This window comes from Ictidomys tridecemlineatus, chromosome 6, assembly GCF_052094955.1.
Source record: "Ictidomys tridecemlineatus isolate mIctTri1 chromosome 6, mIctTri1.hap1, whole genome shotgun sequence".
Classification (NCBI taxonomy): domain Eukaryota; kingdom Metazoa; phylum Chordata; class Mammalia; order Rodentia; family Sciuridae; genus Ictidomys; species Ictidomys tridecemlineatus.
In genome coordinates, this window is record NC_135482.1 from 199,819,796 (window position 1) to 199,836,580 (window position 16,785).

Genomic DNA, 16,785 nt, shown 5'->3' on the forward strand with positions numbered 1-16,785 from the left:
CCAGGTCACCTGCTACTCTTTCAATGGCAAGTGCCAACTGAAGGTGAGGAGCAACACCTGCTACTGCTGCGACCTCTACACCTGCGAGAGGTGAGGGTGCCGGGGTGCATCGCAGAGCCAGGCCCACGTGGTGGCCGGGGTGTGTCCTCCCCCCGACAGGCTTGTCCCTTCCCTCACTCTGCACCCGAAGCCTAGTTAATGTGGGCAAAGGCACTGAGGTTCCTCAGCCAGGAGCTGAGGCTTGGGGCCTGCCTGGGGAGGCCCTGCTGTCCTCTGCTTGTCACCTGCTGCCACCAGGGTAGCCACCAGCATGTCCTGGCACTGTCCCTCCTCAGGGCTAGAGCCCCTGGTGCCGGAGTCAGGGCCAGTGAGTTGGGACTCTGGGTGTGTCCTCTGCACTGACCACAGTGCCCCAGCAGGAAGCCTCCCTGGTCAGGCAGATGGCCAGGTGCAGATGGACCTGGGACAGCCGAGGGGCCCGCAGGGCTTGAGAAGGGGGCTGCCCCTGGGGGAGGGCGCTGGAATCTCCAGCAGGCGGCTGGCGAGCTGCTGTGCCAGGGCTGCCGTGCCAGCGTGGGCTGCCTCTGTGGCCTGTCTGTGCCGCTCGGGGACCTCTCCCTCCCGCTGCGTGTGCCCTCTGGGCCTGGAGGGAGGCTCCAGCAGGTCTGTTTGAAGCCTGGCCATGTTCCGGCCCACGGGGTGTGATGCTGCTTCTGCTGTCCTCTGCAGCACAGAGCCCTCGCCCACCTACTACGAGTTTGTGGGAGTGCGCAGCTGCCAGGACGTGGTCCACCTCTACCGGCTGCTCTGGGTCTCGATGGTGCTCAACGTCTTGGGCCTGTGTGTGGGCATCATCACAGCCGCAGTCCTGGGGGCCTTCAAGGACCTGGTGAGTGGCACCGTGTGTTTCCAGCCACCCGTCAGGGCGTGGTTCCTTCTGTGCTCCCTAACAGGAGCACGCTGGGCCATCTGGGCAGTGGCCAGCACCCATAACCAGGGTGTGTGGGGACAGCTGGCGCTCACTGCCAGCTCGCCCCGGAAACATCCGCCTCAGCCCCTGGCAGAGCCCCTAAGTCCACCTCTGCCTCAGAAGTAGCCTGTCCCCACGTAAGAGATGAAGCTTAGGTCACCCGGGTCTCCCGGGGTGTTGGCGGCAGCCTCCCAGGTGGCAGGTCTGGGCTGGTTTAAATAAGCTGCAGGCCAGAGGCCCCAGGGTGGCCACAGGCTCTTTCCGGTGTGTGGACCCGCTGCTCAGCTCCGTGCCTCCAGGGCTTCTATTCCAGAAAGCCCCGTGGACCAGGGAGGCCCAGCCTTCCCTGCAGGCCCTCACCTGCCCTTCTCCCACAGGTCCCTCTCTCCCAGATGGCCTACAGTCCACCTCCTCCACCTCAGATCCTCTACAACCCTGCCCAGCAGATCTTGGCCTACACAGGCTTCTGTCCATCGCCCCCCACGGTGCCAACCTGCTCGTCCTACCCACTGCCCCTTCAGGTAGGTACGTGCCACCCGCCTAGCCAGGTGTGTCCTGTGCACAGTGGTCACCGGTGCTGGCTGCTGCCCAGACGGTGCAGGGCCTGCAGGTGGAGGAGGACCACCCAGGTGGTGGTGAGCCCGCTGGGGGCCACACAGGCCGACGTGGCGTCTGGGGCGTGGTTGCTGTCCGTGGCCCTGGCCGTAGTGTGGTCCTGCCAGCTCCGGCTGTTTCTTCCTGGCTGTGAGCTGTCCCACCAGGCCAGAGCCGCTGAGACACAGCCGTCGCCCTAGTGGCTGGACGCCCACAAGCACAGCACAGCGAGGTATTCGGGCAGAGCCCACCACCTTTCCTACAGGATGGCAGCGTCACAGGGTCTGTCCGAGCAGTGCTGTGGGCCCGGGGCCTCCGTGAAGGAGCGCCGTACTCTCCTGTAGGCAGGGACTTTGCCTCCCTCAGGTCACGTGTGGGGCTGTGGTGGCCATGATGAAGCAGGCCCTGGTGGTCCAGCGGGACCCTGACTCAGTGCCTCGGCACTGGGCCTCTGGGGGGTCACCATCTGGCAGGCTTCTGGGCCCTGCCAGGTGTCGGACAGGCCCTGGTCTCGGCCCTGGTGAGCAGGGACTCCCGGTTGTGACCCTCGAAGCCCTTTCACCTGCTGCAGCATCACTGGGGCAGCGGGAGCCCTGCTCCACCGGAGCCAGCTTCCTGTTCTGTGGAGGCTCCCGGCAGCCTGCTGACTGGGCTTCTGGTGTCGGGGCAGCCATTCCTGCAGCCTGCGGGTGGGTATCCTGTGGAAGCAGGCCCCCAGGGCGCTGTGGGCAGCGGAGCCGAAGTCAGGTAATCAGATGCTCCTGGGGAGGGCTGCACCCCAACAGCGGATTGGTGGGAGGTAAACCCGAGAAGAGAGTGACCGCGTGGACCTGTGTGGATACCCTAGCCCTGGCAGTCTGGAGCAGTCTGTTGAGGCTCCAGGAACTGACCGCATGCAGTGGCCAGGTGTGAGCCGCACCTGAGAGCTGTGAGGCCCTCTCAGCTCCAGGTCTGAAGGAGAGGCGGTGGCAGTGTGTGGATCCAGAGCAGGTCTGGGACCGGAGCAGGGACCCTGCCAGGGACGCGGCCAGCTGTGGCTCAGGGATGTGCAGCCTCTGTGCTGGCCCCTCCTGCCCCTTCTCTCTGTGCCTGAGTCTCATCTGGAAATGAAGCCAGGGCCGTGCCCTGGGGCCCTTGAACCCCAGAGGAGAGGCCGATGCAGGGTCCTCTGAGGCTGGGGAGCTGGTCCAGGCTTGTGAGTGACCGCTGGAAGGATGTGCCAGAGGAGCCCCTGGCTGGCTCCAGGGCTGGCCCCCAGAGGCCAGGTGCTGCTGCCCTGGGGAACCGCAGGCCACCTCAGGGCAAGGCCTGGTGCAGAGGGAGTCTGCCGTGGCTGGGAGGGAAGGTGCCGCCGCAGGCTCAGAGGTGGCGAGACGCTGGCCAAGGACCCTGCCCTGTGGTCGCCCACAGTGGTGGGCCCGTTTGAGCTCTGGCCTCCGTCTTCCCCATGAGCTTCTCCACCCCTGCCTATCACAGAAAGCGCCTGTCCACTAGCTCCAGCCCTGAGCAGGGGCTCCACCTGCCCTCCTTGCCTCATCTGGGGTTTTGCTGGACACAGGACCACAGGACAATGCCACACCCTGCCCTGGCTCAGCCTGCATGGCCAGTGCCCTCCCTCCTGACACCTGCTGCCCACAAGGAGTGACCAGGGATGAACTCTTCCCCAGCCCAGTGATCCTATCTGGGCCTGGGCCTCCGGCTGCTAGATCTTGGTGCCTCCTGTTGGTCAAGTCTGTCTGGGGGAGCACAGCAGGCCGTCCCCAGCCTGGATTCCCACCTGGGCCGTGACCGTGAGCTGGAGAGTCAGTGATCCAGGCAGGAGCTGAGTCCTGCCCAGGGCAGGGACCCACTTTCTGTGCTGGCTTGTGGGAGGCTGCCACCTGAGCATGACTCTTGGCCTGGACCTCTGTGGGCTGGTGGACTCCAGCCAGGAACTCGCCCCTTCATCCCGGGGCAGACATGGGCGTCCTGGAAAAGGGACTGCTGAGCATCTACCTCCAGCAGGCGTGGCTTGCCGGGGCACGTGGAGATCACCAGGCCTGGGAGGGGACCTCCTCAGAAGAGCGAGTAGATGCTCGGTTGCCGGCAAGAAGAGAAGGGAAAGGAAGTCTTCATGCTCTGCTGGACTCCTTGAGCCAAGCCCCAGCACAGCACTCAGGGAGGAGTGGCCCCTGGAGAGGGTGTGAGCCCTGAGCAAAAATAAACATGAAGCTCCGCTTCCACACACCCAGGGGGCTCCCCAGTGAGGGCAGGAGGGACTGGGGGAGCTTCACTGCAGTGCTGGAAGTCTGTCCACCCTGTGTGGGGCCAGACCCTGCGAGGCCCTTCTATGGGAACTTCCTCTGTGGTTCCTGGGCTTCCTCTGTGGATCCTGGTTTTCCTCTGTGGTTCCTGGGAACTTCCTCTGTGGTTCCTAGTCTTCCTCTGTGGTTCCTGGGAGTCCTCCGTGGTTCCTGGTTTTCCTCTGTGGTTCCTGGGCTTCCTCTGTGGTTCCTGGGCTTCCTCTGTGGTTCCTGGGACTTCCTCTGTGGTTCCTGGGCTTCCTCTGTGGATCCTGGTTTTCCTCTGTGGTTCCTGGGAACTTCCTCTGTGGTTCCTAGTCTTCCTCTGTGGTTCCTGGGAGTCCTCCGTGGTTCCTGGGCTTCCTCTGTGGTTCCTGGGAGTCCTCCGTGGTTCCTGGGCTTCCTCTGTGGATCCTGGGCTTCCTCTGTGGTTCCTGGGCTTCCTCTGTGGTTCCTGGGAACTTCCTCTGTGGTTCCTGGGGCTTCCTCTGTGGTTCCTGGGCTTCCTCTGTGGTTCCTGGGGCTTCCTCTGTGGTTCCTGGTTTTCCTCTGTGGTTCCTGGGGCTTCCTATGTGGTTCCTGGGCTTCCTCTGTGGTTCCTGGGCTTCCTCTGTGGTTCCTGGGCTTCCTCTGTGGTTCCTGGGGCTTCCTCTGTGGTTCCTGGGCTTCCTCTGTGGTTCCTGGGGCTTCCTCTGTGGTTCCTGGGCTTCCTCTGTGGTTCCTGGGGCTTCCTCTGTGGTTCCTGGGCTTCCTCTGTGGTTCCTGGGCTTCCTCTGTGGTTCCTGGTTTTCCTCTGTGGTTCCTGGGAACTTCCTCTGTGGTTCCTAGTCTTCCTCTGTGGTTCCTGGGAGTCCTCCGTGGTTCCTGGGCTTCCTCTGTGGATCCTGGGCTTCCTCTGTGGTTCCTGGGCTTCCTCTGTGGTTCCTGGGAACTTCCTCTGTGGTTCCTGGGGCTTCCTCTGTGGTTCCTGGGCTTCCTCTGTGGTTCCTGGGGCTTCCTCTGTGGTTCCTGGTTTTCCTCTGTGGTTCCTGGGGCTTCCTATGTGGTTCCTGGGCTTCCTCTGTGGTTCCTGGGCTTCCTCTGTGGTTCCTGGGCTTCCTCTGTGGTTCCTGGGGCTTCCTCTGTGGTTCCTGGGCTTCCTCTGTGGTTCCTGGGGCTTCCTCTGTGGTTCCTGGGCTTCCTCTGTGGTTCCTGGGGCTTCCTCTGTGGTTCCTGGGCTTCCTCTGTGGTTCCTGGGCTTCCTCTGTGGTTCCTGGTTTTCCTCTGTGGTTCTTGGTTTTCCTCTGTGGTTCCTGGGGCTTCCTCTGTGGTTCCTGGGCTTCCTCTATGGTTCCTGGTTTTTCTCTGTGGTTCCTGGGGCTTCCTCTGTGGTTCCTGGGGCTTCCTCTGTGGTTCCTGGTTTTCCTCTGTGGTTCCTCGTTTTCCTCTGGTTCCTGGTTTTCCTCTGTGGTTCCTGGGGCTTCCCCTGTGGTTCCTGGGGCTTCCTCTGTGGTTCCTGGGCTTCCTCTGTGGTTCCTGGGAGTTCCTCTGTGGTCCTGCTTTTCCTCTGTGGTTCCTGGGCTTCCTCTGTGGTTCCTGGGACTTCCTCTGTGGTTCTGCTTTTCTTCTGTGGTTCCTGCTTTTCCTCTGTGGTTCCTGGTTTTCCTCTGTGGTTCCTGGGAACTTCCTCTGTGGTTCCTGGGCTTCCTCTGTGTTTCCTGGTTTTCCTCTGTGGTTCCTGGGGCTTCCTCTGTGGTTCCTGGGGCTTCCTCTGTGGTTCCTGGGGCTTTCTCTGTGGTTCCTGGGGCTTTCTCTGTGGTTCCTGGGGCTTCCTCTGTGGTTCCTGGGGCTTCCTCTGTGGTTCCTTGTCTTCCTCTGTTGCCGCAGGCTGCACGGCTGGGCGGCGTGGGCTCCGCCGGGCTCTGAGGCGCGCCTTAGCCTCGCGCCTTCCTGCTGGGCGCCTCGGCGCTGCTGCTGTTAGTGCGCGCCGGCTTGCAATGTTGCAACCCGGCTGGGCACAAAAACACAAGACATTCAAGTAGAAACAAAGTTTTATTTTTAAAAAAGCCGCCAGTGGTCCGTGTGCGACCCGCTAGCGAGCCGGTCCACACACGTGTGTCTACCGGAACCGGGGGCCCGCACTTCCCCCGGAAAACCCTCCTACCATCTTTCCCCAATCAATGGGAACTCTCCGGGAGTCCTGTAACTTGAGTTCCCTAACAGGCCAGGTGAACAGCAGGAGTCCAATTTCCATTTGAATGTAATACTTTTGCTGTGGCTCCTAGCACTCTGTGGTTCCTAGTCTTCCTCTGTGGTTCCTGGTTTTCCTCTGTGGTTCCTGGGCTTCCTCTGTGGTTCCTGGTTTTTCTCTGTGGTTCCTGGGGCTTCCTCTGTGGTTCCTGGGGCTTCCTCTGTGGTTCCTGGGCTTCCTCTGTGGTTCCTCGTTTTCCTCTGGTTCCTGGGCTTCCTCTGTGGTTCCTGGGGCTTCCTCTGTGGTTCCTGGGCTTCCTCTGTGGTTCTTGGGACTTCCTCTGTGGTCCTAGTTTTCCTCTGTGGTTCCTGGTTTTCCTCTGTGGTTCCTGGGGCTTCCTCTGTGGTTCCTGGGCTTCCTCTGTGGTTCCTGGGCTTCCTCTGTGGTTCCTGGGGCTTCCTCTGTGGTTCCTGGGGCTTCCTCTGTGGTTCCTGGGTTTCCTCTGTGGTTCCTGGTTTTTCTCTGTGGTTCCTGGGCTTCTTCTGTGGTTCCTGGTTTTCCTCTGTGGTTCCTGGGGCTTCCTCTGTGGTTCCTGGGCTTCCTCTGTGGTTCCTGGGGCTTCCTCTGTGGTTCCTGGGCTTCCTCTGTGGTTCCTGGTTTTCCTCTGTGGTTCCTGGGGCTTCCTCTGTGGTTCGCGGGCTTCCTCTGTGGTTCCTGGGCTTCCTCTGTGGTTCCTGGGCTTCCTCTGTGGTTCCTGAGCTTCCTCTGTGGTTCCTGGGGCTTCCTCTGTGGTTCCTGGGGCTTTCTCTGTGGTTCCTGGGCTTCCTCTGTGGTTTCTGGTTTTCCTCTGTGGTTCCTGGTTTTCCTCTGTGGTTCCTGGGGCTTCCTCTGTGGTTCTTGGGCTTCCTCTGTGGTTCCTGGGCTTCCTCTGTGGTTCCTGGGGCTTCCTCTGTGGTTCCTGGGGTTTTCTCTGTGGTTCCTGGGGCTTCCTCTGTGGTTCCTGGGGCTTCCTCTGTGGTTCCTGGGACTTCCTCTGTGGTCCTGGTTTTCCTCTGTGGTTTCTGGTTTTCCTCTGTGGTTCCTGGTTTTCCTCTGTGGTTCCTGGGAACTTCCTCTGTGGTTCCTGGGCTTCCTCTGTGGTTCCTCGTTTTCCTCTGGTTCCTGGGCTTCCTCTGTGGTTCCTGGGGCTTCCTCTGTGGTTCCTGGGCTTCCTCTGTGGTTCTTAGGACTTCCTCTGTGGTCCTGGTTTTCCTCTGTGGTTCCTGGTTTTCCTCTGTGGTTCCTGGGGCTTCCTCTGTGGTTCCTGGGCTTCCTCTGTGGTTCCTGGGCTTCCTCTGTGGTTCCTGGGCTTCCTCTGTGGTTCCTGGGGCTTCCTCTGTGGTTCCTGGGCTTCCTCTGTGGTTCCTGGTTTTTCTCTGTGGTTCCTGGGCTTCCTCTGTGGTTCCTGGTTTTCCTCTGTGGTTCCTGGGGCTTCCTCTGTGGTTCCTGGGCTTCCTCTGTGGTTCCCGGGCTTCCTCTGTGGTTCCTGGTTTTCCTCTGTGGTTCCTGGGGCTTCCTCTGTGGTTCCCGGGCTTCCTCTGTGGTTCCTGGTTTTCCTCTGTGGTTCCTGGGGCTTCCTCTGTGGTTCCTGAGCTTCCTCTGTGGTTCCTGGGGCTTCCTCTGTGGTTCCTGGGGCTTTCTCTGTGGTTCCTGGGCTTCCTCTGTGGTTTCTGGTTTTCCTCTGTGGTTCCTGGTTTTCCTCTGTGGTTCCTGGGGCTTCCTCTGTGGTTCTTGGGCTTCCTCTGTGGTTCCTGGGCTTCCTCTGTGGTTCCTGGGGCTTCCTCTGTGGTTCCTGGGGCTTTCTCTGTGGTTCCTGGGGCTTCCTCTGTGGTTCCTGGGGCTTCCTCTGTGGTTCCTGGGACTTCCTCTGTGGTCCTAGTTTTCCTCTGTGGTTTCTGGTTTTCCTCTGTGGTTCCTGGTTTTCCTCTGTGGTTCCTGGGAACTTCCTCTGTGGTTCCTGGGCTTCCTCTGTGGTTCCTGGGCCTTCCTCTGTGGTTCCTGGGGCTTCCTCTGTGGTTCCTGGGGCTTCCTCTGTGGTTCCTGGTTTTCCTCTGTGGTTTCTGGTTTTCCTCTGTGGTTCCTGGGCTTCCTCTGTGGTTCCTGGGGCTTCCTCTGTGGTTCCTGGGGCTTCCTCTGTGGTTCCTGGGCTTCCTCTGTGGTCTGGTTTTCCTCTGTGGTTCCTGGGGCTTCCTCTGTGGTTCCTGGGCTTCCTCTGTGGTTCCTGGGGCTTCCTCTGTGGTTCCTGGGCTTCCTCTGTGGTTCCTGGGCCTTCTTCTGTGGTTCCTGGGGCTTCCTCTGTGTTTCCTGCTTTTCCTCTGTGGTTCCCGGGGCTTCCTTTGTGGTTCCTGGTTTTCCTGTGTGGTTCCTGGGGCTTCCTCTGTGGTTCCTGGGCTTCCTTTGTGGTTCCCGGGGCTTCCTCTGTGGTTCCTGGGACTTCCTCTGTGGTCCTGCTTTTCCTCTGTGGTTCCTGGGAACTTCCTCTGTGGTTCCTGGGGCTTCCTCTGTGGTTCCTGGTTTTCTTCTGTGGTTCCTGGTTTTCCTCTGTGGTTCCTGGGGCTTCCTCTGTGGTTCCTGGGGCTTCCTTTGTGGTTCCTGGGCTTCCTCTGTGGTTCCTGGGACTTCCTCTGTGTTTCCTGGTTTTCCTCTGTGGTTCTTGGGCTTCCTCTGTGGTTCCTGGGGCTTCCTTTGTGGTTCCTGGTTTTCCTCTGTGGTTCCTGGGGCTTCCTATGTGGTTCCTGGGCTTCCTCTGTGTTTCCTGGTTTTCCTCTGTGGTTCCTGGGCTTCCTCTGTGGTTCCTGGGCTTCCTCTATGGTTTCTGGTTTTCCTCTGTGGTTCCTGGGGCTTCCTTTGTGGTTCCTGGTTTTCCTCTTGGTTCCTGGGCTTCCTCTGTGGTTCCTGGGCTTCCTCTGTGGTTATTGGTTTTCCTCTTGGTTCCTGGGCTTCCTCTGTGGTTCCTGGGCTTCCTTCGTGGTTCCTGGTTTTCCTCTGTGGTTCCTGGGGCTTCCTCTGTGGTTCCTGGGGCTTCCTCTGTGGTTCCTGGGGCTTCCTCTGTGGTCCTGGTTTTCCTCTTGGTTCCTGGGATTCCTCTGTGGTTCCTGGGACTTCCTCTGTGGTTCCTGGTTTTCCTCTGTGGTTCCTGGTTTTCCTCTGTGGTTCCTGGTTTTCCTCTGTGGTTCCTGATCTTCCTCTGTGGTTCCTGGTTTTCCTCTGTGGTTCCTGGGGCTTCCTCTCTGGTTCCTGGTCTTCCTCTGTGGTTCCTGGGCTTCCTCTGTGGTTCCTGGGGCTTCCTCTGTGGTTCCTGGGGCTTCCTCTGTGGTTCCTGGGGCTTCCTCTGTGTTTCCTGTTTTTCCTCTTTATTTCCTGGTTTTCCTTGTGGTTCTCGGGGCTTCCTCTGTGGTTCCTTGGCTTCCTCTGTGGTTCCTGGGGCTTCCTCCGTGGTTCCTGGGGCTTCCTCTGTGGTTCCTGGGGCTTTCTCTGTGGTTCCTGAGGCTTCCTCTGTGTTTCCTGGTTTTCCTCCGTGGTTCCTGGGGCTTCCTCTGTGGTTCCCGGGGCTTCCTCTGTGGTTCCTGGTTTTCCTCTGTGGTTCCTGGGGCTTCCTCTCTGGTTCCTGGGACTTCCTCTGTGGTCCTGCTTTTCCTCTGTGGTTCCTGGGAACTTCCTCTGTGGTTCCCGGGGCTTCCTCTGTGGTTCCTGGTTTTCCTCTGTGGTTCCTGGTTTTCCTCTGTCGTTCCTGGGGCTTCCTCTGTGTTTCCTGCTTTTCCTTTGTGGTTCCTGGGGCTTCCTCTGTGGTTCCTGGGGCTTCCTCTCTGGTTCCTGGTCTTCCTCTGTGGTTCCTGGGCTTCCTCTGTGGTTCCTGGGGCTTCCTCTGTGGTTCCTGGGGCTTCCTCTGTGGTTCCTGGGGCTTCCTCTGTGTTTCCTGTTTTTCCTCTTTATTTCCTGGTTTTCCTTGTGGTTCCCGGGGCTTACTCTGTGGTTCCTTGGCTTCCTCTGTGGTTCCTGGGGCTTCCTCCGTGGTTCCTGGGGCTTCCTCTGTGGTTCCTGGGGCTTTCTCTGTGGTTCCTGAGGCTTCCTCTGTGTTTCCTGGTTTTCCTCCGTGGTTCCTGGGGCTTCCTCTGTGGTTCCTGGGACTTCCTCTGTGGTTCCTGGTTTTCCTCTGTGGTTCCTGGGGCTTCCTCTCTGGTTCCTGGGACTTCCTCTGTGGTCCTGCTTTTCCTCTGTGGTTCCTGGGAACTTCCTCTGTGGTTCCCGGGGCTTCCTCTGTGGTTCCTGGTTTTCCTCTGTGGTTCCTGGTTTTCCTCTGTCGTTCCTGGGGCTTCCTCTGTGTTTCCTGCTTTTCCTCTGTGGTTCCTGGGGCTTCCTCTGTGGTTCCTGGGGCTTCCTCTGTGGTTTCTGGGCTTCCTCTGTGGTTCCCGGGGCTTCCTCTGTGTTTCCTGCTTTTCCTCTGTGGTTCCTGGGGCTTCCTCTGTGGTTCCTGGGCTTCCTCTGTGGTTCCTGGGGCTTCCTCCGTGGTTCCTGGGGCTTCCTCTGTGGTTCCTGCTTTTCCTCTGTGGTTCCCGGGGCTTCCTCTGTGGTTCCTGGTTTTCCTCTGTGGTTCCTGGGGCTTCTTATGTGGTTCCTGGGCTTCCTTTGTGGTTCCTGGGCTTCCTCTGTGGTTCCTGGGACTTCCTCTGTGGTCCTGCTTTTCCTCTGTTGTTCCTGGGAACTTCCTCTGTGGTTCCCGGGGCTTCCTCTGTGGTTCCTGGTTTTCCTCTGTGGTTCCTGGTTTTCCTCTGTCGTTCCTGGGGCTTCCTCTGTGGTTCCTGGTTTTCCTCTGTGGTTCCTGGGGCTTCCTCTGTGGTTCCTGGGGCTTCCTCTGTGGTTTCTGGGCTTCCTCTGTGGTTCCCGGGGCTTCCTCTGTGTTTCCTGCTTTTCCTCTGTGGTTCCTGGGGCTTCCTCTGTGGTTCCTGGGCTTCCTCTGTGGTTCCTGGGGCTTCCTCCGTGGTTCCGGGGGCTTCCTCTGTGTTTCCTGGTTTTCCTCTGTGGTTCCCGGGGCTTCCTCTGTGGTTCCTGGTTTTCCTCTGTGGTTCCTGGGGCTTCCTATGTGGTTCCTGGGCTTCCTTTGTGGTTCCTGGGCTTCCTCTTTGGTTCCTGGGACTTCCTCTGTGGTCCTGCTTTTCCTCTGTTGTTCCTGGGAACTTCCTCTGTGGTTCCCGGGGCTTCCTCTGTGGTTCCTGGTTTTCCTCTTTGGTTCCTGGTTTTCCTCTGTGGTTCCTGGTTTTCCTCTGTGGTTCCCGGGGCTTCCTCTGTGGTTCCTGGTTTTCCTCTGTGGTTCCTGGGGCTTCCTCTGTGGTTCCTGGGGCTTCCTTTGTGGTTCCTGGGCTTCCTCTGTGGTTCCTGGGACTTCCTCTGTGTTTCCTGGTTTTCCTCTGTGGTTCCTGGGCTTCCTCTGTGGTTCCTGGGCTTCCTCTATGGTTCCTGGTTTTCCTCTGTGGTTCCTGGGGCTTCCTTTGTGGTTCCTGGTTTTCCTTTGTGGTTCCTGGGGCTTCCTATGTGGTTCCTGGGCTTCCTCTGTGGTTCCTGGTTTTCCTCTGTGGTTCCTGGGGCTTCTTCTCTGGTTCTTGGGGCTTCCTTTGTGGTTCCTCGTTTTCCTCTGTGGTTCCTAAATGTGGCGTGTGCATGTCCCCGTCTGCTGATGCAGTCAGCGTCACTGTGGTGTGCTTGTTGATGGCCTTGTGTTTCCCTTGAAGTATCAAATGTTGTATGGGCCTGGAGGGCGTGGCCCTGCCTTCCCCTAACCTTCTGTGTGAGATCATGGCGCTATCCTTGCTGGCCTGCAGGGAGGAGGCCCACAGAGGGAGGGGCTCGGAGCACTCTCTCAGGGTCTCTTAGTGGCTTTGGGAGTAGTCTGTGCCCAGAGCTTCCAGGGGGCTGACTCTTGGCCCCTCTCTTTGGACCTTTCCTGGCTGATGGCTCCCTTGGACCCTGTTTGGGTGGACCCTGGGTCTCATGGGCGCTGTGCCAAGGTGTGGCCTGCAGATTCTCTGGACAGTGTGCAGGCAGGTCCCCTGCTGACTGCGGATGCCTCTGTTTACTTGCAGCCCTCCAGCATCCTTTGGGCCTCAGCCTCCACTGACCTCCATCTACCCGAGGACATGCAGCCTCCCTCTCAGGGCTCCCACCATTGGCCTCCAGCCAATGCTCCGACACCCTGCGTGCCAGCCTCCTTCCTCCCTGGGGAGAAGCCACCCCCCTACGCACCCTGACTTCGGGTGGCAGATTGAAAAGTATCTTGGTTTTGCTTGTTTTTAAAAAGCTGTCTGGAAACCCTGCGTCTGCAGCTGGCCTCCTGTAGAGCTGGACAGCTTCTGAAGGCGGTGCTGTCCTCCCTTCAGGGACCCACCCTTGGCCAGGAGTAAAGGTGAGAGCTGAGCCAGTCCACCAGAGCCCGAGGCAGCTTTGCTGGATTCCCCTCTTGGCGCAAAGCCAACACCCCACACTCAGCCCCAGCCTCCTCTGTTGGAAGGGGCTGCTCAGAAGTCTGCCTTCACTCACGGAACCAGAAGTCCACTCTCTGCCTTCCTCTCAATCAACTGGCTGTTATCATCAGGCTGCAAGGGGAATACAGCTTGGTACATCACTGAATGAAGACCGTTCTTTTAAGGAAAGGTGTTGCAGATGTGTGTTTTCTGTGTGTGAGTCCTAGGGATGCACAGGGTCCCACCTGCCCCCGGTGCTGTGTCCTCCTGGCATTGGCTTGGAGAGTTTCCAAAGGTCTGTGCATGGCCTGTGCTTGAGGCCTGGGTTCCTGCTGCCTGCTCAGTGCTGGGACACATATCTGCCACTCGCCTGCCGAGGCCGGTCTGCCCGAGTGCTGCCTACTCAGGGCTCTGGGGTCCTGCTGCTCCTCACTCTGCCCAGAGACTGCACACCTGCAACTGCGGGAGGCGCCACGGAACCTCCAGACTCTGACCAAGGGAGCACCAGGGCAGATGGTCCCCAGGACCTGGCCTCCCCACTCTGTCATACACTGAGGGTCCCACATGTGACCGCCATGCCAGGCCCCTGTGAAGAAGCTGAAGTGTGCTTGTTCCTGGAGATGGCCAGGTCCTGGGTGGCCCAGCAGTCCCTGCACGGAGTCAGTGAGCTGTCGGGACGGCCCCAAAGCATGTACCGTGCTGTGTGATTCCCTCCTGTGTGATTTCCTCTGGCTGGAGCGTCTTGGACTTGTCATCCAGTGCAGGGACAGGACAGGTCTGCCCCAGGAGGGTCCCAGAGGGACTCAGCTCCTCTCCAACAGGAAGGAGGGCTACGAGGAGAGCCAGGCTCTTTCTGCCCCTCTCCCTACCCTCCCTTGCTTCCATATCAGGATGCCTTCCCTGCGTCCCACGAATGCCCGAGTACACAATAACCCTGTCCCCTTTCCCACTGCCTGACCGTAGCCAGTTTGTTCCATAGTTTCAGCTGCAGCACTTGGGGTGGGGGTCTTTCCTCCACAACACCATCCTGCACCATTGGGAAAAAAGACCAGGGAGCTTGGAGGGAAGGAACGGGGAAGACATGGCTCCTGCGCCCCCTGCTGGCCTAGAACCACACTCCGACTGGCAGACTCAGTGGCACAGGGACCTGCTCTGAACACGGACAGGTCCAGGACAAAGGCCATGCAGGGCACCTACCAGCACATGGCAGCCCCAGGACTGCTGTGCGAAAGACGCCTGGCAACAGCCCAGTAGCTGCTGACTGGTGTCTGGGTGGCAGTGATGGCCCCGGCCCGTAGACCCATAACTCTGGCTTATCATTGTGTTGAAATTAGCCGCACCAGTCTGTTTTCCAGGAGAACATGATCTGGGTCTCCCTTTGTGCTGACAATCTGCTGCAGTCCGGCTGCAGCAAAATAGCCGGGGGGTCACGAACAACTTATGTAGATCGATACAGCAGGAGTGGGAGCCGTCCATTGTAGGACAGGAGGGGTATTTATACATTCCACACAGCTTATCTTAATTAGCATAAATCAGATATAGCAGTCAACCAATCAGGAATCTCCACACTTAATGGTTCCCTGGCACCACCTCACAAATCACTCCCTCTGGCAAAATGCCAGGTGCCATCCTGACTTGTTTACAGACTCTAACATTAATCTTGGGTGCAGCTCAGCCTCAGGTCCTCTGACCAAAAGGAACCAGACCCCAATGCTCCTGACCTCCAGGAACCAGGTCCCAGTGACCCTGACCTCCAGGAACCAGGTCCCAGTGACCCTGACCTCCAGGAACCAGGTCCCAGTGACCCTGACCTCCAGGAACCAGGTCCCAGTGACCCTGACCTCCAGGAACCAGGTCCCAGTGACCCTGACCTCCAGGAACCAGACCCCAGTGTCCCTGACCTCCAGGAACCAGGTCCCAGTGACCCTGACCTCCAGGAACCAGGTCCCAGTGACCCTGACCTCCAGGAACCAGGTCCCAGTGTCCCTGACCTCCAGGAACCAGGTCCCAGTGACCCTGTCCTCCAGGAACCAGACCCCAGTGACCCTGACCTCCAGGAACCAGGTCCCAGTGACCCTGACCTCCAGGAACCAGACCCCAGTGTCCCTGACATCCAGGAACCAGGTCCCAGTGTCCCTGACCTCCAGGAACCAGGTCCCAGTGACCCTGACCTCCAGGAACCAGGTCCCAGTGACCCTGACCTCCAGGAACCAGGTCCCAGTGACCCTGACCTCCAGGAACCAGGTCCCAGTGACCCTGACCTCCAGGAACCAGGTCCCAGTGACCCTGACCTCCAGGAACCAGGTCCCAGTGACCCTGACCTCCAGGAACCAGGTCCCAGTGACCCTGACCTCCAGGAACCAGGTCCCAGTGACCCTGACCTCCAGGAACCAGGTCCCAGTGACCCTGACCTCCAGGAACCAGGTCCCAGTGACCCTGTCCTCCAGGAACCAGGTCCCAGTGACCCTGACCTCCAGGAACCAGGTCCCAGTGACCCTGACCTCCAGGAACCAGGTCCCAGTGACCCTGACCTCCAGGAACCAGACCCCAGTGTCCCTGACCTCCAGGAACCAGGTTCCAGTGACCCTGACCTCCAGGAACCAGGTCCCAGTGACCCTGACCTCCAGGAACCAGACCCCAGTGTCCCTGACCTCCAGGAACCAGGTTCCAGTGACCCTGACCTCCAGGAACCAGGTTCCAGTGACCCTGACCTCCAGGAACCAGGTTCCAGTGACCCTGACATCCAGGAACCAGGTTCCAGTGACCCTGACCTCCAGGAACCAGACCACAGTGACCCTGACCTCCAGGAACCAGACCCCAGTGTCCCTGACCTCCAGGAACCAGACCCCAGTGTCCCTGACCTCCAGGAACCAGGTCCCAGTGACCCTGACCTCCAGGAACCAGGTCCCAGTGACCCTGACCTCCAGGAACCAGACCCCAGTGTCCCTGACCTCCAGGAACCAGGTCCCAGTGACCCTGACCTCCAGGAACCAGGTCCCAGTGACCCTGACCTCCAGGAACCAGGTTCCAGTGACCCTGACCTTCAGGAACCAGGTCCCAGTGACCCTGACCTCCAGGAACCAGGTCCCAGTGTCCCTGACCTCCAGGAACCAGGTCCCAGTGACCCTGACCTCCAGGAACCAGGTCCCAGTGACCCTGACCTTCAGGAACCAGGTCCCAGTGACCCTGACATCCAGGAACCATTCCCAGTGACCCTGACCTCCAGGAACCAGATCCCCGTGTCCCTGACCTCCAGGAACCAGACCCCAGTGACCGTGACCTCCAGGAACCAGGTCCCAGTGACCCTGACCTCCAGGAACCATTCCCAGTGACCCTGACCTCCAGGAACCAGGTCCCAGTGACCCTGACCTCCAGGAACCAGGTCCCAGTGTCCCTGACCTCCAGGAACCATTCCCAGTGACCCTGACCTCCAGGAACCAGGTCCCAGTGACCGTGACCTCCAGGAACCAGACCCCAGTGACCGTGACCTCCAGGAACCAGGTCCCAGTGACCGTGACCTCCAGGAACCATAGCTGAGCTCCCCAGCATTTCTGAGAGCGTGTCTCAGCCTTCTTTTTTCCTGGATGGTTCTTTGCAAGTTGAGGTTCAAATGTCATTTGTGGAACTGTTGCAAAGGCCTGAGGTTTCGGATCCCATGGTCAATGGCCACTCTTGCTGAATTGTCCGTCTCGTTTGGACTATATTTTTAAACTTAGCAAAAAAATGACTGAACTTCTCTCAGACACGCCAAAGTCGACCTTTGTGTCCATTTGCTCTCGTTTAACCTGGCCATCTTCCAGGAATGTCAGGGTAGAATCTGTGGTGCCGGAAGGCCACTAGCAACCTGGAGCCAGGAGGCCAAGAGTGCGCTAGGACGGTGGGGACAAGGTCAGCCCTCCCCAGGGACAGCCCTGGTGACGTACCTTCTCCAATGACCTTGGGCCCAGCCCACCTCAGGTCCCCCCCGACCCCGCAACGGTCCATGCGAATCACTAACCACGGATGGGTTGGTCACTGCTGAGGTCAGAGTCCTCATGGTCCACCCACTCCCCAGGGCCCACCCCTGCACACAGCTGCACTGGACCAAGCCTTCATCATAGGAGTCCTTGGGGGACGTCAGGTCCAGACCTCACAAGCACTTCATGTCTTCAGAGGCCACATAGATGAAGGCCAGGGGAAGCCACGCCTGACTGTTGTCCCCTCAACGTGGCCAGCTCTGCCTGTGGAGGCAGGAGGACAGCCCATACTCTCTGGACTTGTGTAAACTTAGGGACT

The 16,785-nt window shown here is 59.3% G+C and overlaps 1 protein-coding gene across 1 annotated transcript; it reads left to right on the forward strand.

Moving 5' to 3' along the window:
* Window positions 1-8: 8 nt before the first annotated feature.
* Window positions 9-12,699, forward strand: Tmem255b (transmembrane protein 255B). The gene is made up of 4 exons (XM_078016381.1): window positions 9-90; window positions 730-889; window positions 1,348-1,491; window positions 12,133-12,699. Exons 2-4 carry the CDS (start codon window positions 818-820, stop codon window positions 12,295-12,297), a joined length of 381 nt encoding a protein of 126 aa, XP_077872507.1. The 5' UTR covers window positions 9-90; window positions 730-817; the 3' UTR covers window positions 12,298-12,699.
* Window positions 12,700-16,785: the final 4,086 nt, after the last annotated feature.